General features: G+C 49.6%; 1 protein-coding gene across 6 annotated transcripts in view; it reads right to left on the minus strand.

The window, feature by feature from the left end:
- The window catches only part of Usp20 (ubiquitin specific peptidase 20), a 43191-nt gene that overhangs the window by 9881 nt on the left and 16048 nt on the right, over positions 1 to 17262 (minus strand). For 4 of the 6 annotated variants that reach the window (XM_076568976.1, XM_006983434.4, XM_016001970.3 and 1 more), the window contains 10 exons: positions 10902 to 10964; positions 10437 to 10568; positions 9119 to 9215; positions 8645 to 8714; positions 6923 to 7036; positions 5476 to 5554; positions 1502 to 1955; positions 976 to 1116; positions 561 to 676; positions 236 to 408 (listed from right to left, as the gene is read on the minus strand). In XM_076568976.1, the coding sequence (XP_076425091.1) occupies positions 236 to 408; positions 561 to 676; positions 976 to 1116; positions 1502 to 1955; positions 5476 to 5554; positions 6923 to 7036; positions 8645 to 8703 (1136 nt within the window). In that variant the 5' untranslated portion in view covers positions 8704 to 8714; positions 9119 to 9215; positions 10437 to 10568; positions 10902 to 10964. The remainder of the gene's footprint in view (positions 1 to 235; positions 409 to 560; positions 677 to 975; positions 1117 to 1501; positions 1956 to 5475; positions 5555 to 6922; positions 7037 to 8644; positions 8715 to 9118; positions 9216 to 10436; positions 10569 to 10901; positions 10965 to 17262) is intronic. The other 2 variants (XM_042274933.2, XM_076568975.1) reach the window with 1 other exon arrangement.

Below are 17262 nucleotides of genomic sequence, written 5' to 3' on the forward strand. Positions count from 1 at the left end.
TTGTGGCTTGGCCACTCTCTGGGTTGTCACTTACCCTCCACCTTCAAGGAGCATGTAGTCAAGGCTATCCCAAAATGACCAAGACCCTGAACCCAGTTAACTGATCTGCATCTTTGGCCTCCAGCTCCCCCGATCCATGGACTCTCCCTGGCCCCAAGAATGCCTGTTCCTGCACTTCTGGTAGACCCAGGGCAGCAGGCCAGGCCGGAAGCCCCAGCTGGCAGGACGAGCGTACCGTCGGATGTACTCCACGATGAAGGCCAGCCAGCCCTGGGAGGAGTAGCTGTCCCCACAGGCTCCCGGCTTGGCTGGCACATTCTGGTAGATGGCAGAGTGGAGTTTGGCGAGGTCTTCCTTGCCAGGGATGGGCAATGACAGGTCCTGGAATGTCTCCACCGTGGTAGACACCTATGGGGTAAAGACCAGCCTGGTGCCCACCTCTGCCAGTGTCTGTTGCCCCAGCAGGTGAAGCAGACGGCTTGCTCCTGGGGTAGGAATGCCAAGGGGAAGTCCACCCTGCCCCAGGTAGGAAACAATGCCAGACTGCCCTGGACACCCACCCGGTCACAGGTGAGACACTGCACCAGGCTGAGGACAGAGCCATTGAAGACGTCTGAGATGACGCTGCGGTAGCTCTGCTCCTTCCGCCTCCGGCCACCAGCACTGGGCACCTGGGCTGGGAACACAGCACAGGACTAGGCCAGCCTCCCCCGCATGGCAGGCACAGGCACAGGAACAGACAAGAGGCACCTCAGCCACGCCGGGCAGCCCTCACTGTGCATCACAGGATTGGTCATATACGTCACCCCTTGGCATCAGCACCACCGTTTATAAAATGGGGCTCCCTCTCCTATCCCAAGGCTGCAACAAAGGTTTAAAGGCTCAAGTGAGCAGCACACAGACTGGACCAAGGTTGTAAGTGCCCCAAGCTGGCCACCATGACACCCCCAGCCGAGCTCGTCACTGCCCCCGAACCTTTCTTGAGCACGTACGACGGCCCCATCCTCACGGGGCTTGCACGAGGGGGGCTGCTGGACAGCTTGGCGTGGCCCTCATGGTGGTGGACGGGGCTGCAGGGGCGAGAGGAGCTGCGGATGTGGGCTTCGTTGTCTGGCTCTGGGGACGGACAGCAAGGAGGAAGTACTGGGCCAGGGCGGCCACGCCAGTGCCCTTCATGCCAGCTCTGGGGCCAGAGCAGAGCAAGAGAACCTGGCAGCATCTCCTCCCACACCTTCCTCTGTGTCCATCCCCAACCCCATCAAATACACCGGGACATAGCAATCCAGTCTGTTTCCAACTAAGACTCAAGACTAGGCAGGGCTGCGACTCTGAAAGCCCAGTGAACCTGGCACTGAGGCTGTTCCCAGCCTGTGAGCAGGGCCCAGGGACAGAGTCTCCCCCACGCCATGGCTGCTGCATGCTAGCGCTAGGCAGGTAACAAACACAGGGCTCACAGGCGGTGACTTCCAGTGGCCCAACCAGTGACCGGGTTGACTGATACCTGGGGTCCGGCAGGGGCTGGTGGGCCTTGGTGATGGTGGCTGGGTCTCGATGGGTTGGTTGTCCAGGGAGGCCATGGCCGTGTCCACATCAGCATCCTCATCCACTTGCTCTGAGTTGGTGCGCTGCTGGCCCCAGGAGAACTTGCGGTCCTTCATGCGCTCCTTCTCAGAGATGGCTCGGCCCGCCTCATCTGGGATCAGCAGCTCCATCTCAGCCTTCGAGTTACCTCCTCCACCACCACGCCCTTGCCCGTCACCCTCGCCCCTGTCACTGCTCGAGTCACAGGACAGAAACTCGTCCTCTGACGGGCTCCGGTCGCCATCGCGCCTCTCATCTGTGTCACTGGAATCTGAGTCCCGGGCATCACTGAGTGCTGTCACAGCGGCTACCATGGGCTCCTTAAGCTCCTCATGAAGCTGGTCCATCAGGCAGCGTAGGAACTCCTGGGTGTCCTGCAACCAGGGCCATGTCACCAGGGCTTTCCAGGGATATTAGAGCCACCATGGGCACTGCTGCTTCTGCCCACAAGGCCACCAGCCACCTCCAGCAGGTCCTAGTGGGCACCCATGTAGACAAGCAGCTTAGCCCCCATGGCATTTCCACCATAGTTCTGTGCTAACCCCCACCTCCAACCAGGGCTCAGAGAGACTATGGGACTCCTCCCAGGTCACACAGCCAGGGGACACAGAACCAGTTTCAACTGATTCTGCACGGACAGCCACACTCAGCCACTGACATCTCCTTGCTCCCTGAGCAGAGGTCAGCAGGGTAGCAGGGACCCGGGAAGGGTGAAAGTATAAGATGCTGCAAGCCAGACCTGTCAAGAATACTGCACTGAAGGGGCTGCAGAGATGGCTCAGAGGTTAAGAGCACTGACTGCTCTTCCAGAGGTCCTGAGTTCAATTCCCAGCAACCACATGGTGGCTCACAACCAACTGTAATGAGATCTGGCGCCCTCTTCTGGCCTGTAGTCATACATGCTGCATACATAATAAATAATAAATCTTTAAAAAAAAAAAAAAAAGAAAAAGAAAAAAGCACTGGACAGCGCTACCAACAAGCCAGGCAGCCGAGCTGATCTCTTCTCCACGGTTGCGTCTTCCTGCTTCCCCACACGGTGCCACCATGTGGTGACACTGGAGCAAGAAGAGAGCCCTGGAAGCAGACGCCCACTCTCCTGGCTCACATGGGCGGGACAGAGATCAAGTTGCTTCCCCCAGAAGGATGGTGTCATTTTAGGATCCAATACCTAACCCAGCCCTGCAGGAAGCCGGGAGGTGACCTGCAGGCAGAGCCACTCTAAGGTGGTGACGGCAGCTGACCTCAAGGGCTGAGAGCATCCAAAGACATGTGCTCCAAGGCCAGCAGCAGCCTGACGACCCCTGACGACTCCTGGACCACACGAGGGAAGTAGCTCATAGGCATCCAGAGGCAACTGAGGTTCTACCTTGGATGGAAGTCCCCAGGAGAGGTCAGTGGGACCCGCAACCGGCCTCTGTCCATCAGGAGGGCAGGAGTAAGAATGACCACCTATTGCTCCTTCCTTTTACAAGATTAGGGGGATGGCTTGCTCAATACAGTGCTTAATGTGCCAAGCATAAGACCCGAGTTCAAGCACCAGAATCCACATTAAAAACAAAAACAGATGTAGTGACATGCACTGGAGTCCCAGCACTGGGGGCGCAGAGACAGACAGATCCCCGGGCTAACTGGTCAGCCAGGCTCAAACAGTCATCAGTGAGCTCCATACCAGTAAGAGATGCTGTGTCAAAGCGGGTGGACAGTGTTCACAAGAGTGGTCCCTGAGGTCACCTTCCAACCTCTCTCCAAGTGCAGATGCATGTACACGTACACGTACACATACACGTACGCGTGTATACACACACACACAATCTTTTTAAAAAGAAAAAAAATTAGATTTATTTGTTTATTATATATACAGTGTTCTGCCTATATGTGTTCCTGCAGTCCAGAAGAGGGCACCAGGTCTCATTACAGGTGGTTGAGAGCCACCATGTGGTTGCTGGGAATTGAACTCAGGACCTCTGGAAGAGCAGCCAGTGCTCTTAACCACCGAGTCATCTCTCCAGCCCCCAAAAGAAAATTTTCTAGCCAGGTGGTGGTGGTGCACACCTTTAGTCCCAGTACTTGTGAGGTAGAGGTCAGGCCAGCCTAGTCTATAGGATACAGAGAAACCCTGTCTCAGAAAACCAATAAATAAACCAATAAATAAACAAGACTTAGAAATGTCTGCAGAAGTACAAGGACCAGGGAAAGCAGCTTCTGCTGGGGTCTGATGGATGTCACAGCACAGCCAAGCAGCATCACTGGACGGTGTCCACTGGGTGGTAAGGGACAGGCTTGGTTTGCCCCTTACCCACTCCTGCCCCAGTGTGCTGTGCCCTGGGTGTGTACCTTCTGAGCCTTGCTCCCCTGGGACATGGGGAGCAACATGCCCCCTTTGTGGTAGACAATGAGCCCAGGCCACGGGTCACCACTTCCCAGAACAGGCAGTACAGAGGCAGTGTAGACTTTCTCAGGCAGACAGCCCGGTACCCACTCCAAGGACCTGAGCACAGGCTCCAGGGCCCCCAGCCTGGACTGGGTGGCAGACAAGAGTGTGAAGGCACCTCTAGTGGCACCACTGCATCTGAGACACCAACACATAGGCAGCGGAAGATGTGGCCAGACAGGTCCAGCTCTGACTGCAGTTTAGCTAGGGGTTCCTGCCATACAACAGGCCATGTGGACCCAGCATGGGCTGAGGAACTCATATGGCACATTCTAGGTTTCATGATTTCTTTTCTTGGCTGCCCTGGAACTCACTGTGTAGACCAGCCTGGCCTCAGACTCACAGCAATCCACCTGACTGTGCCTTCCTGAGTGCTGGGACCAAAGGTGTGTGTCACCACGCTTGGCTTGTGATTTTCTAAAAATCACAAAGGTCTCAAAGGTACTCTCTGAGTTAAAAAGTTTTTCTTGCCAAGCATGGTAGAGCATACCTGTGATCTTTGATTTCAGCACTCAGCACTCAAGAGGTAGGGGCAGGTGATTCTCTGTGAGTTCAAGACCAGCCTGGTCTATACAGTGAGTTCCAGGATACCCAGATTTACATAGCAAGAACCACAAAAAGAAAAAAGAAAAAAAAGCAACAAAGCTGGGTGGTGGTGGCGCACGCCTTTAATCCCAGCACTGGGGAGGCAGAGCCAGGCGGATCTCTGTGAGTTCGAGGCCAGCCTAGTCTACAGAGCGAGATCCAGGACAGGCTCCAAAGTTACACAGAGAAACCCTGTCTCAAAACACAAAAAACAAAAACAAAAAACAAAACAAAACAAAACAAAACCAAACAAATCTCCCCTCCGGCCAGAAAAAGAAAAAGCAGAGCTCTATGTGCAGAGGGATTGCAGTGTGAGCCCACAGACCCCAGCCTGGTCTCCTTATCCACCTAAATGGGACCCAGTGGCACACCTATAATCCCAGAGCTAGGGAGGCGGAGACAGGAGGGTCTGGGGTTTGTCAGGTCAGAAAGTCTGGCCTAACTGTGGGTTCCAGGCTGATCCTGTCTCAAAACAATAAGGTGGGGGATGACTAATGAAGAATATCCAACACCATCCTCTGTCCTCCACACACCTGTACATGCTCATGGGCATGCACCCCCCCACACACACACAAATAAGTAAACATTAAGAATTAGTAAGAAAAGACTCCGAGGAGGCTGAGGGCAGGGCTGCTGCAGGCAGGCGTCTGGGCGTCCTCTCCACTGCTTCTCTGCTGTGTGGCTGGCATGGGGGACCTGGTCCCTTAACCCCCAGTTCCTTGTCTACAAGGCGGCACTAAAGGGTAGCAGGTCACTGGAGACCTCATTTCCGGTAGTAAAAGGCTCTGACAGGAGATGCCCGGCCTTTCTGCCTACTGTGAGGTCTGTTCTGGCTGGTGTTCTGTTCCAGTGTCCCAAGCAGCTAGACAGCTTACCTGCTGGGCATAGCCTCGGAACATCGGGTTGACCAACTTGATCCCATGGGACAGGCTGGTGGGGACCACATAGCTTGGCCTGTGGGGAGACCAAACCTGCTAGCACAGGTGGCCAGCCTGGAGCTACGCCATGAGAGGCAAGAGGACAAGAGGCAAGAGGACAAGACAAGGCAGATCAGACCCCACAGGGACTGTTCCCACCACCCCCACTGGCCCCGCTGGCCAGGAGACAAGCCCACAGGGTCCACTGCTAAAAAACCTAAAGCTTCACAGAAGTACAATGAAATACTATCGCCAATGTGTCCCCACCAAAGAGGACACATCAAGACCCTAGTGGTCCCTAGAAGAGCAGGCTAAAGTGCACCCAGGAACCCCAACAGCAACTCTGACCTCTGACCTGTGGAACAGTGTAATCAGTTTCTTTTCTTTCTTTTCTCCCTCTCTCCTTTCTTTTTTCCCCCTCTCCGAGACAGGGTTTCTCTGTGTAGCCCTGGCTTCCTGGAATTTGCTCTGCAGACCAGGCTGGCCTCGAACTCACAGAGATCCACCTGCCTCTGTCTCTCGAGTGCTGGGACTAAAGGTGTGCGCCACCACCGCCGCCCGGCTGCACTGTTAGTTTCTTAATCCATCTCCACACCTAGTGTGTGTGCCTGTGGGCAAGTTCAAGTTCTCCCTACTTCCCTTTCTTTATTTTACATTTGTTCTTTTGTTTGCTTGCGTTTGTAAGCTTGAGGACTATTTTGTTAGAGTTTGAGAGAAGAACAGGACAGGCATGCTGTAACCTTGCAGCGTCAGGGAGAAGGGACAGAAGGAGACGGGAGAGTCGGCCACGCCCTGTGAGGTAGGGACTCCCAGCGAGCAGGCTCGGTTGGCAAGCAGCTGATGGGAGGGCCCTTCAGGAAAGGGTGAGAAGCCCCAAGGGCCAGAGCAAGCAGGCTGAGAGTTTCGGCCAGGATGTGAGGCAGGGACAGAGGGAACTTAGTGAGGGTCTGTAAGCAACTGCCTCCCCTTCCACTTGCCCAGAGAGATCATGCTTCTTATCTTTACATGCCGTTTACTCTGCCACAACCCTGGCCCGGCCAGCAGCACCCAACACTCCTGTACAAGCACCCCACCCCCAGCTACAGCCTCAGCTGAGACCCGACACAGGCAGGATGGTCTGCAGCTCTCTGCAGAGACATCTGTCAAAACATCTGTCACCCAGACTTGATGTGAGTTCAGACCCTAGCTCCACGGTCACGAGCTCCGTGGCTGGGAACAAGAATCACGCCTCCAGCTCTGAACCTGTCTGCCCATTCATCAGACAGAACTAGATCAAACCAGATACGTGGTGCAGCCTTGCTGTGAGCATTCGGGCGCTCTGGAGAATCCAGAGGATGTGCTCCATCAAGAGAGCACAGACTGTCCTGCCCCACAGACCAAGTCAAGGTCAGACTCAGACACTCACCGTCTCTTGTGCCAGACCTCAGAGATCAACTTCTGGTAACTTCTGCACAAGGCTGGCTTCTTGTCCGTGCGCACCAGGCCACCACACTCCAGGAAGAACTGGGTGAGTGGGGGGCTGGGTTGTGGGTGGAGAGCCAGGACAGAAAAGAAATGGGAGGAACACAGTGTTATTCAGAAGGAGCTAGGTGAGGGCTGAGAGATGGCTCAGTGAGTCACCGAGCCTGGTAGCCGAGTTCAATCCGGGACCTAAATGGTGAAAGGAACAGCCAACTCCTAAGGCTGCCCATGACTCCATCCATGCTCACACACACATTCACAATAAATAAATACCCTTTTTTTTTAAAGGAGCAAAGTGAGCAACAAAAGACCAAAATGGCCATGGAAGATGAGGCCCCCACACCCAGAACTCCCTGCAGATGACTAGAAGGACCCCACCTAGACCAAAACTCCCCAAATTCATGTTAAAGTCCTGACCCCTCATGTCTCAGTATGTGACTGCACAAGAGACGGGACCTTTAAGTAGTAGTCAGATCACTATGAAGGGAGCGCTGGACAGGCCCCAGGCCGGTCTCAGTGTCCTTACAGAGGAATTTTGGGGGGTACAGAGGAAAAGACCTCATGAGAATGTGACTACCTACTGGAGGAGAAGGGCCTGGGGAGAAACTGCTGACAGCGGGTCTCCAGGATTGAGAGCCAGGAAGGCCCTGTCAGCTGCAGCAAACAAATGTCCCTCTCTCCTGAGTCAGATGGGGGCTCCCTGCCACAGGTCCTGAGGCAGGGACTCTGTATGAACAGAGGTGGAGCGCCCCCTGTCCCCCCAGAGCCTACACTGCAGGACTTGTCAGGTGGGAGGGCACCTCCTCAATTGCCTTTCCACATGTTTTAGGAGTTATCACACTGCAGGAAACCACATATTCGCATGTATGAGCATGCACACACTGGTGCATGCACACACATATGTCAAACATATGCAAACAATGTCAATTGACCACATAGCCATGAGACAGCCACCGTGAACCTTTGGGGCCTGTCCTTCCAGACTTTTCTAGGTGTTCTTATCTGTTCCCTTCCCCCTCCTCCCCTCCTTTCTGCATGTATATTGGCTGTTAACATACAAACTATATATACATAGGGAAAAGGGGAAGGCTGCTGGGTTTGCCCTATGACTACTGGGTCAGCTGTGTGTGTGTGTGTGTGTGTGTGTGTGTGTGTGTGTGTGTGTGTGTGTGTGTGTGAGAGAGAGAGAGAGAGAGATGAACCCACATACTCTCCATCACAACTGTCTAGAGACCCCACTAAACAGGCCTGCACCACACCTGGCAACCTCCCTTCTACCTGCCAGGTTCTGCACCCCTCCCGTCAGCAAATGTTGGCCGACATTCCCCAAAGGACTGCGATACAACAAACTTATTCTCTTGCAGACAGGCCACGTGCACACAGTATTAGGGTGGAACCCAGGGACTCGCACATGCTAGGTCAACCCTCCCCAGTCACTGGTGCTGGGCACCCCTGTGCCTGTCATGCCTCCTCCTCTCTGGTCATGTGAGGGCTGGCATGAGGCTAACAGGGATGGCAGTCACTGGGCATGCCTGCTTCTAGGGGTTTTGGAGTCTGTCTTATCCCGAGGCCATGGCCATGGCCAATGCACAAAGCGGAGACAGCTGCTCTTCCTAGGGCTTTGCCAGGGACACCTCCTGCCCTCCCTTAGGAGAGGACAACCTACCAATTTGACAAGGCCTGCAGGGCAGCGTTCATGTAACAGGAGTTCCCCAGGTTCTTCATGCCTGTAAGGCCTGAAAACAACATGGAGAAGGACTGAAAACCCTGTCCAGAAGGACCCTCACAAGCCTCCTCCACTGAGGAGACCCACCCCAGGACCTACTGGAGCATAACTGTATTCCACCCAGAGATCCCTCAGAACACCTAAGCAGGGCTGGGTGTGCCAAACAAAAGGGCCCCTTAGCTACGCTGCCAAGCTCAGGCTCCCAACCACATGGGTAAGGAAGCCACACACACAGGGCCTATGACCAACACTTCACGCAGCTGAGAAAGCAATGACCGCGTCACTAGGGATGGCACATTCTATGCACATGCCACCCTGCTCACTGCACCATGGCAGGTGGAGCCAGCAGAGACAAGCCCCTGGTGCTCTCCATGCCCAGCCTGGCCCAACGGCTCCCCTGTTGTCAGCCATTACCTCGAGGTTTCAGGTCATCGTCCTCAGACTCAGACTCTCCTTCATCAGCCACAGCAATGGGGACGGCCTTCAGAGGGTGGGAGGGGGGTGGGGAGTCCTGTGTTAAAGACCCAAGTGAGGAAACTGGGGTGAAGAGGGGGACCTGATGCACTCACCTCCTCCCAAGGGAAGCATGTGCAGCCCCTCGGCATCTAGCTAGCCCTGAGTGACCCAACAAAGTGGAGGATATCATGCAAGAGGGGAAGTTGGGGACCTTGCCCTGGGAACTCCCAGTCTTGTGTTTAATTTGTAAGAACTGCTGTTTCCTTTAGAAGACATGGGAGGCAGAGGAGGAGCAAAGAAAAACCACACAATCCCAGTTTCTCGAGCAAGCACTGCTAACTACTGTACACATCTGGACATGTTTACCACTTGACACACAACAACAGATATTATACACTGTCATAGGCCGAAAAACTTAAGGGCTGGGGAGGCATCTCAGTGGGTAGGGGAGCACACTGCTTTTGCAGAGGACCCACATCAGGAGACTCACAAGCGCCTATCCCAGCTCCAGGGCATCTGATAATTCCCTCTTGCTTCCTCAGGCTCCTAAACTCATGTGCACAAACACATGCACACATGCAGAAGAAAAATACAATCTTCCTCCCTCCCCTTTCTAAAAATTAAAAATAAAAACTTTTGCAAACAGCTCCCAGTCACACTGTATTCAATAAATGCTTTTAGCTATGATATGCTGTTTAGATATGATATGCTCAGCAAGAAGCCAACAGAGAAACATGCACACACACACACCCCACCTGCACATATCCAAACCCTCCAGCACCTACCCACACACCCGCACACATCTCTGCCCACAATACCCTGGCCTTCCAGGGTTGCTAGTCTAGTCTGACAGATGGGTTTGCTGGCCCCTACCAAGCACCAGCCAGGCAAGGGTGGATAGAGCCTGCCATCCTGAGGAGTGCCCAGTGCCCTGCTGTCAAAGGGACAGTTCTCTCACAGGGGTTTCCACAAAGGAGCATGCCACAGTAACTACTCTCGGGTTCCTCAGGATATGCTTTAGGTGTGGGACTGCCAGGGACTGACTACCTGTGACTTTGCTGAGTCCTCCTAGAGCCATGAATGGACCCCTGCACCTACCCAGCCCTCCCTGCCCCTGCTCATCTGTCCCCTCACAGCCTTACACGGGTCCTATCATAACTGGGCTCAGTGAGCACTGAGATCCTTGTCACATACTTCCTCTAGACTCCCTGGCTCAGGTCACACTGCCCCATCTGGACACTGTTGTCCACCACCAGCCTGAACTCTGCGCCCCTACCTGCTCGGAGAGCTTGGCTGAGGAGCTGGGCAGGTGGACTGCCAGGCGCTGCTCCAGGAAGACTTCGCGCTCACAGGCGTAGCACCACACCCGGAATGTGGTCAGGTTCACAGTCAGGTTGTGCTTTTTCACCTGGAGGGGGAGACCCCAAAGAAGGCTAAAGACAACATGGCAGCCGAGCAGATGCCCTGACCCAGCAAGCCCCGCCTCCCTGCACCACAGGAAGAGGCAGCCTGGTCAGTGTCCAGGAGCTGAGGCTGGCTCCTCCTCCGCCAGGGCAGCATCCTCCACCAGGGCAGCATCCACCAGACAGACAGGGCTCGTGTGGGAGGCTATGTCTGCTTCCCTTCCGGCAGCTCTGTCTGCAGCACCTGTGCTGATTTCTAGGCCCAGTCACCAGCACCTAGGGCGGGTGGAGCGAGGAGGCTGGCAAGGCCCAGCCCAGGGCTCCCCCGCCACACCCACCTGTGCGTGAATGGTGCTGTGGTCAGCAAAGGACTCTCCACAGCCAACGTAGGGGCAGGTGACCTGGGGAGAGAGACACGAGAGTGGCCTGGAGGCCGCAGCAGAGACAGTAAGTCCCCAACTCTACCCCAAGGCAGTATGACTTGGAGCTATCCAACACATGCCTGAGGGGCTCCCCCCTAAAACAGCAAAGGCCTATGCAACCAAGGATGGGGGTGACCACCAAAAAAAAAAAAAAAGTGGCCCTGCACGGAGTGAAGGAGACGCTCGCTGGGCCCAGATGCTGGGGCCAGTGCCTGTCCCTTACTTCATGGGCCAGGAACAAGGGACACTAAGAGGCCTGTGGGTGTTCAAAATAACAGAGTGTCAGCAGCCAGAGCCCAACACTATGCCAACATCCCATAATCGGGTCTGCTCACCTCTGACCCCTGCCTTTGGCCTCACATTTGTCTCTCCCAGCTCTGCCTCCCCCAAACCCAGTTTCAGAGTCTCTTTCACGGGCCTTTACCCTAGTGTGGAAGACAGCAGACACCAGTCTCCCTTCTCCAGGAGGGCCTGGTGCCACGGACAGACAGTCTAGGGAAGACCACTGTCTTCACCATAAATCCGTGGTCAAAGCATACCACTCCTGGTATCAGGCTCCCACATCTGTCCTCTGGAGAACCTGGGGTTCCCATGCAGTAGGACTATGTCCCTGCAAGCCCTTCTGGTTGTCTCCTGAGTACCTGGTGCGCTACAATCCTCATTCTGAGTGACAGATCAGGGTACCTCTGGGGTCCTACAACTTCTGCAAAGATTGACTTGGTGTTTTCCTCATTCACATCTTTTTGCTCCTGCTGGAGATTGACTTTTTAAGACGAAGTATGCCAGGTAACCCAGGCTGGCTGTGTAGATCAGGCTGAGTGCAAACCTGTGTCCATCTTCCTGCTTCTGCCTCTCACACATTAGGAGTACAGTTCTAGGAGTACAATTCGCATCAGCACACCCAGCTTGCTAGAGTGTGGTGATATTTTATTTGTACTGAAATGTTATTTTAATTTTATGTTAATAAATAAAGTTGCCCTGGGGTCAGAGCTATTAGAGCCATAGTAAGAGCGTGGTGGTTAGAAGAGCTAGGTAGATTTCTGTGTGTTCAGGGATACAGCCAGTATTGGAGACATACGCCTTTAAGACCTGGAGGGCGGTACTTACAGGCAGTGATGAGGCAGTCATGTGGTTGGGTTTACAACCAATGAGAAGGCAGAACAGAAAGATTATTTAAACAGGGACACAGGAAGTACCTCCCTCTCTCGGGGAAGCTAGGAGCACTGCAGGAGGTAAGATTTTATCTCTGAGCTCTGACCTCTCGGCTTTTCTCTTTTACCTTGGCTCTGTGTTTCTTATTTTAATAATACGATTGGTTACATCTACATCTGGCGCCCAACGTGACAAGAATCCATTAAAAACTGCTTGGGGCCGGCTCCCTAGCCGGAGCAGCCGGCTCCCTAGCCCCGGCCCAGGTCTGCTTGGGCTCAGGCTGGACTGTGAGCTGCTTGCTTAAAGCCAGTGCTACAAACAGCTCAGGCCTGCCCTGCTAAACAGGGCCCCTGGCTGTAAAGCCAAGCCTTGACTCGGCTCAGAGGGAACAAGTGGCTGGCTTTAAGCTTTAGCCGGCTACCCCTTCGCTTTCACTTTCACTTTCACTTTCACTTTCGCTTTCGCTTTTGCTTTCTCTCTTGCTTTCTGTCTCTCTGTTTCTGTCTGTCTGTCTGTCTGTCTGTCTGTCTGTCTCTCTCTCTCTCTCTCTCTCTCTCTGGATTTACACCTAGGACTCTAGGTGGCTGTTTTGAAATTCGCTCGGATTTCTACTGTTCTACGCAGATTTGGTAAGTCATAAAGGAAACTATTTAAAAGACAAATTTTTTCCACATTTAAAAAAATGGGTTTCCTGTGTACATTGGAAGAAAATTGGGTTTTGTTTGAAATTTTAGGCAGTCTGACAATGGAACAACTATATGAAAAGATTAGTATTATGGGAATTATGCAGTTTATCACCATGCTTATTCTCATTTTACTATTTAAAAAGATAGTCGATTTAAGTGCCAGGATAACAGCTTTAGAAAAACCTGTTAATTTTAACAGTGAAGTTGGTTCAAGTTTGGATCATAAGGTTACAGAAAGAAAGCCTGTTTTCACACAGTCATCCTTAATTTATCCTGTAACCGTACAGCAGATGCCTGATCAAATGGCTACACAAAATATCTGGGCTCCAATTGAACTGATGGATTTTAAAAGGTTTAAGGAGGCAATAGTATCTTATGGCATGCATTCCCCATATGTAAAGCAAATGTTAAACTCTTGGTCAACATATAATAGGATTATACCACAGGACTGGCGGGACCTTGCACAAGCTGTTCTGGAACCCAGCCAGAGAATTCAATTTCTGACTTGGTTTAAGGAGGAAGCTAGAAACGTAGAAACACAATGGAGGGATAAAGGAATACAAGTTTGTCAGGATCAGCTTATTGGAGAAGGCCAATATGCTTCAATACAAACACAATGTTTATATGATGTTCAAACCGTAATTTTATGTCGAATGGCAGCCTTGAATGCATGGGACAGAGTTGATGAACCAGGAAAAAAACATGAGTCATTCACAAAGGTTATGCAAGGCCCTAAAGAATCTTTCACAGATTTTTTAGAAAGACTGGCTTCAGCAGTAAACAGAATGGTCTCAGGATCAGAAGCTAGTAAGGCAATAATTGAAGCTTTGGCATTTGAGAATGCGAATGCAGCATGCAAAAGAATAATCAGGCCGTTAAGGGCAAGATCTGCACCTTTGGAAGATTGGATTAGAGAAACAATTAATGTTGAGGTTGATGAGCATGATACGTGGGTAGGAGAAGTAATTTCAAAAGGTTTGAGGAGTGTTAGATGTTTTGGGTGTGGAAAGCAAGGACATTTTAAAAGGGACTGTAAACAGGTCAATCCTAGAAGCAATGTTTCTTCAAGGAACAATGGCAACAGAATGCCCCTTCCTTCTGGAGTATGCAGAAGGTGTGGTAAGGGAAAACACTGGACCAACGAATGTAGATCAACAAAGGACAGACAGGGTAATCCTTTGCCTCAGTTTTCGGGAAACTCCCGGAGGGGCCTCATGCAGGCCCCCATAGCAAAACCAGTTCAAACCTTTCCTGCAGCTGTAGAGGAAATCCCTGCTCTGAGCGATTAAATAACCAAATGACTATTGGAATAAATCAGGCTGGTCAGGATGATGAAAAAGAGAGAATAGAAAATTCAGGAGAAAACATAAAGAAAATTTTTTGGCAAACTTCTATTAATGAACAGAGACCAAAATTAACGATAAAAATAAATGGTGTTTTGTTGTCTGGTCTGGTAGACACAGGTGCGGACATTACCATAATTGCACCAGAATTTTGGCATCCAGCTTGGCCTCTTCAGGAGGTAAACGTTCAACTGTTAGGAATTGGGACATTATCTGGAGTGAAACAGAGTGCAAGATGGCTGGAATGTATAGGTCCAGAAGGACAGAGAGGAAAATTAAAACCATATGTCGCTAACATAGCTATGAACCTGTGGGGTCGAGACTTGTTGCAACAATGGAATACTCAGATTAAAATCCCTCCAATCTCAGAAACAAATCATAAACTAGCACATGTTTCTGAGAGAAATATTAGAAGGCATTATTTTGAGTGGTCACCAGCCATCCATATTATACAAGAACAGGGCACAACAACTGATAATCTTCCAAAAATACCAACAGCTCTACCTTTAAAATGGTTAACAGACAAGCCTGTATGGGTTCAGCAATGGCCTTTAACAACAGAGAAACTCCAGGCTTTAGAAGAGCTGGTAGAAGAACAGTTAAATGCTCAGCATATTGAACAGTCAACCAGCCCTTGGAATTCTCCTGTATTTGTTATTAAAAAGAAATCTGGTAAATGGAGAATGGTAACAGACCTTAGAGCAATTAACAAAGTAATTCAGCCGATGGGCTCTCTACAATCTGGAATTCCTTTGCCTACTCTGTTACCAAAAGGATGGCCTCTCATAGTTATTGATTTAAAAGACTGTTTCTTTTCAATACCCTTACAAGAAAAAGACAGAGAAAGATTTGCTTTCACAGTGCCTACTTATAATAATTCTCAACCGGTTAAAAGATTTCAATGGAGGGTCCTCCCACAGGGAATGTTAAATAGCCCAACTCTGTGTCAATATTTTGTACAACAGCCATTGGAAGTGATACGTAAAAAATTTCCTAAATCTATAATTTATCATTATATGGATGATATTTTACTAGCTGACTCAAATGCAGATACTTTAGAAAGAATGTTTGAAGAAGTAAAGAAAATTTTGCCTTGCTGGGGATTACAAATTGCTCCTGAAAAAATACAAAGAGGAGATTCTATTAATTATTTAGGATATAAAATAGAGCTACAAAAAATTAGACCCCAAAAGGTGCAAATTCGGAGAGATAGACTACAGACTCTTAATGACTTTCAAAGATTATTTGGAGATATTTCTCATCTACGAACTATTGTTGGGGTAAAAAATGATGAACTGACTAATTTGTTCAAAACCTTAGAAGGTGACAAGGACTTAAATAGTCCAAGAGAATTATCACCTGAAGCTGAGAAAGAATTGGCCTTGGTAGAAAAGAAAGTACATGAAGGGCACGTGGATCGTATTGATCCAAAGCTGGATTGCATTTTGGTTATTTTACCTTCTAGGCATTCCCCTACTGGAATATTAATGCAGAGGGAAGATATTATATTGGAATGGATATTTTTACCAAATAAACCAAATAAAAAATTAAAAACTTATGGGGAAAAAAATCTCTGACTTGATTTGGAAAGGAAAATTGAGACTTCGTCAATTAGCAGGAATAGACCCAGCAGAAATTGTCGTACCTTTAACTAAGGAGGACATTGAAAAATTATGGACAGAAAGTGAACCTTGGCAAAGAGCTTGCAGTAATTTTTTGGGAGAAATTAACAGCAAATATCCCAAAAGCAACAGAATTGATTTTATAAAGAGAGCTGATTGGATCTTGCCTCGAATTGTACGGCAAAAACCCATATCTGGAGTTCGTACATTTTATACAGATGCCAACAAACAAGGAAAGGCAGGTTACAAATCAGAAAATTTAAGTAAAGTGGTACAAAGTCCTTATAATTCAGTGCAAAAATCAGAATTGTATGCTATTCTGTTGGTATTAATGGATTTTTCAGAACCTCTCAACATAGTAACTGACTCTCAGTATGCTGAAAGAGTGGTATTACATATTGAGACTGCAGAATTTATCCCTGATGCTTCAGAATTAACTTTACTATTTATTCAATTACAAGATACAATCAGGAAAAGGAGTCATCCTTTATATATAACTCACATCCGATCTCATACTGGTTTGCCAGGCCCTTTAGCACAAGGCAATGATGAGATTGATAAATTATTGGTAGGAAATGTGCTGGAGGCCTCAGAATTTCATAAAAAACATCATGTCAATAGTAAAGGTTTAAAAAAGGATTTTTCCATAACCTGGCAACAAGCCAAAGAAATAGTAAAGAAATGTCCTACTTGTTCCTTCTATAATCAAACGCCATTACCAGCAGGATGTAACCCAAAGGGTACTCAGAGGAATGAAATCTGGCAGATGGATGTGTTTCACTTTGCAGAATTTGGAAAACTGAAATATGTACACCACACCATTGATACTTATTCAGGATTTCAATGGGCAACTGCTTTGAGTTCTGAAAAAGCTGATTCTGTAATCACTCATTTGCTAGAAGTTATGGCCATCATGGGTATACCTGCACAAATTAAAACTGACAATGCTCCATCATATGTCTCTGTTAAAATGAAACAGTTTTTTGATTATTACAAAATAAAGCATATTACAGGCATACCACATAATCCTACAGGTCAAGCAGTTATAGAAAGGTCAAACAGAACTCTAAAGGATATGCTAAATAAACAGAAAGGAGTAACAAAAACCCCCAGAAATAGACTGCATAATGCTCTATTAACTTTGAATTTTCTGAATGCCAATGAGAAAGGAACAACAGCTGCAGAGAGACATTGGGTAATAGAAAAAACTACAGAATTAAATCAGCCTATATACTTTAAGGATGTGCTGACCTCAGAATGGAAACCAGGGTATGTATTACGTTGGGGACGAGGTTTTGCTTTTGTTTCTATAGGAGAAGATAAGCTGTGGGTACCATCAAAATTGATAAACGTTCGATTTGAACAAGAGAAACCTCTTAATTAGAGGAGGTGATAGTTCATCAACCAGCATGAACATCCAATTTAAACTAACTTGTACCTGTAACACATGTCTTTTCATTTAATCAGATAATAA

Source organism: Peromyscus maniculatus, chromosome 4 (assembly GCF_049852395.1).
Source record: "Peromyscus maniculatus bairdii isolate BWxNUB_F1_BW_parent chromosome 4, HU_Pman_BW_mat_3.1, whole genome shotgun sequence".
Lineage (NCBI taxonomy): Eukaryota > Metazoa > Chordata > Mammalia > Rodentia > Cricetidae > Peromyscus > Peromyscus maniculatus.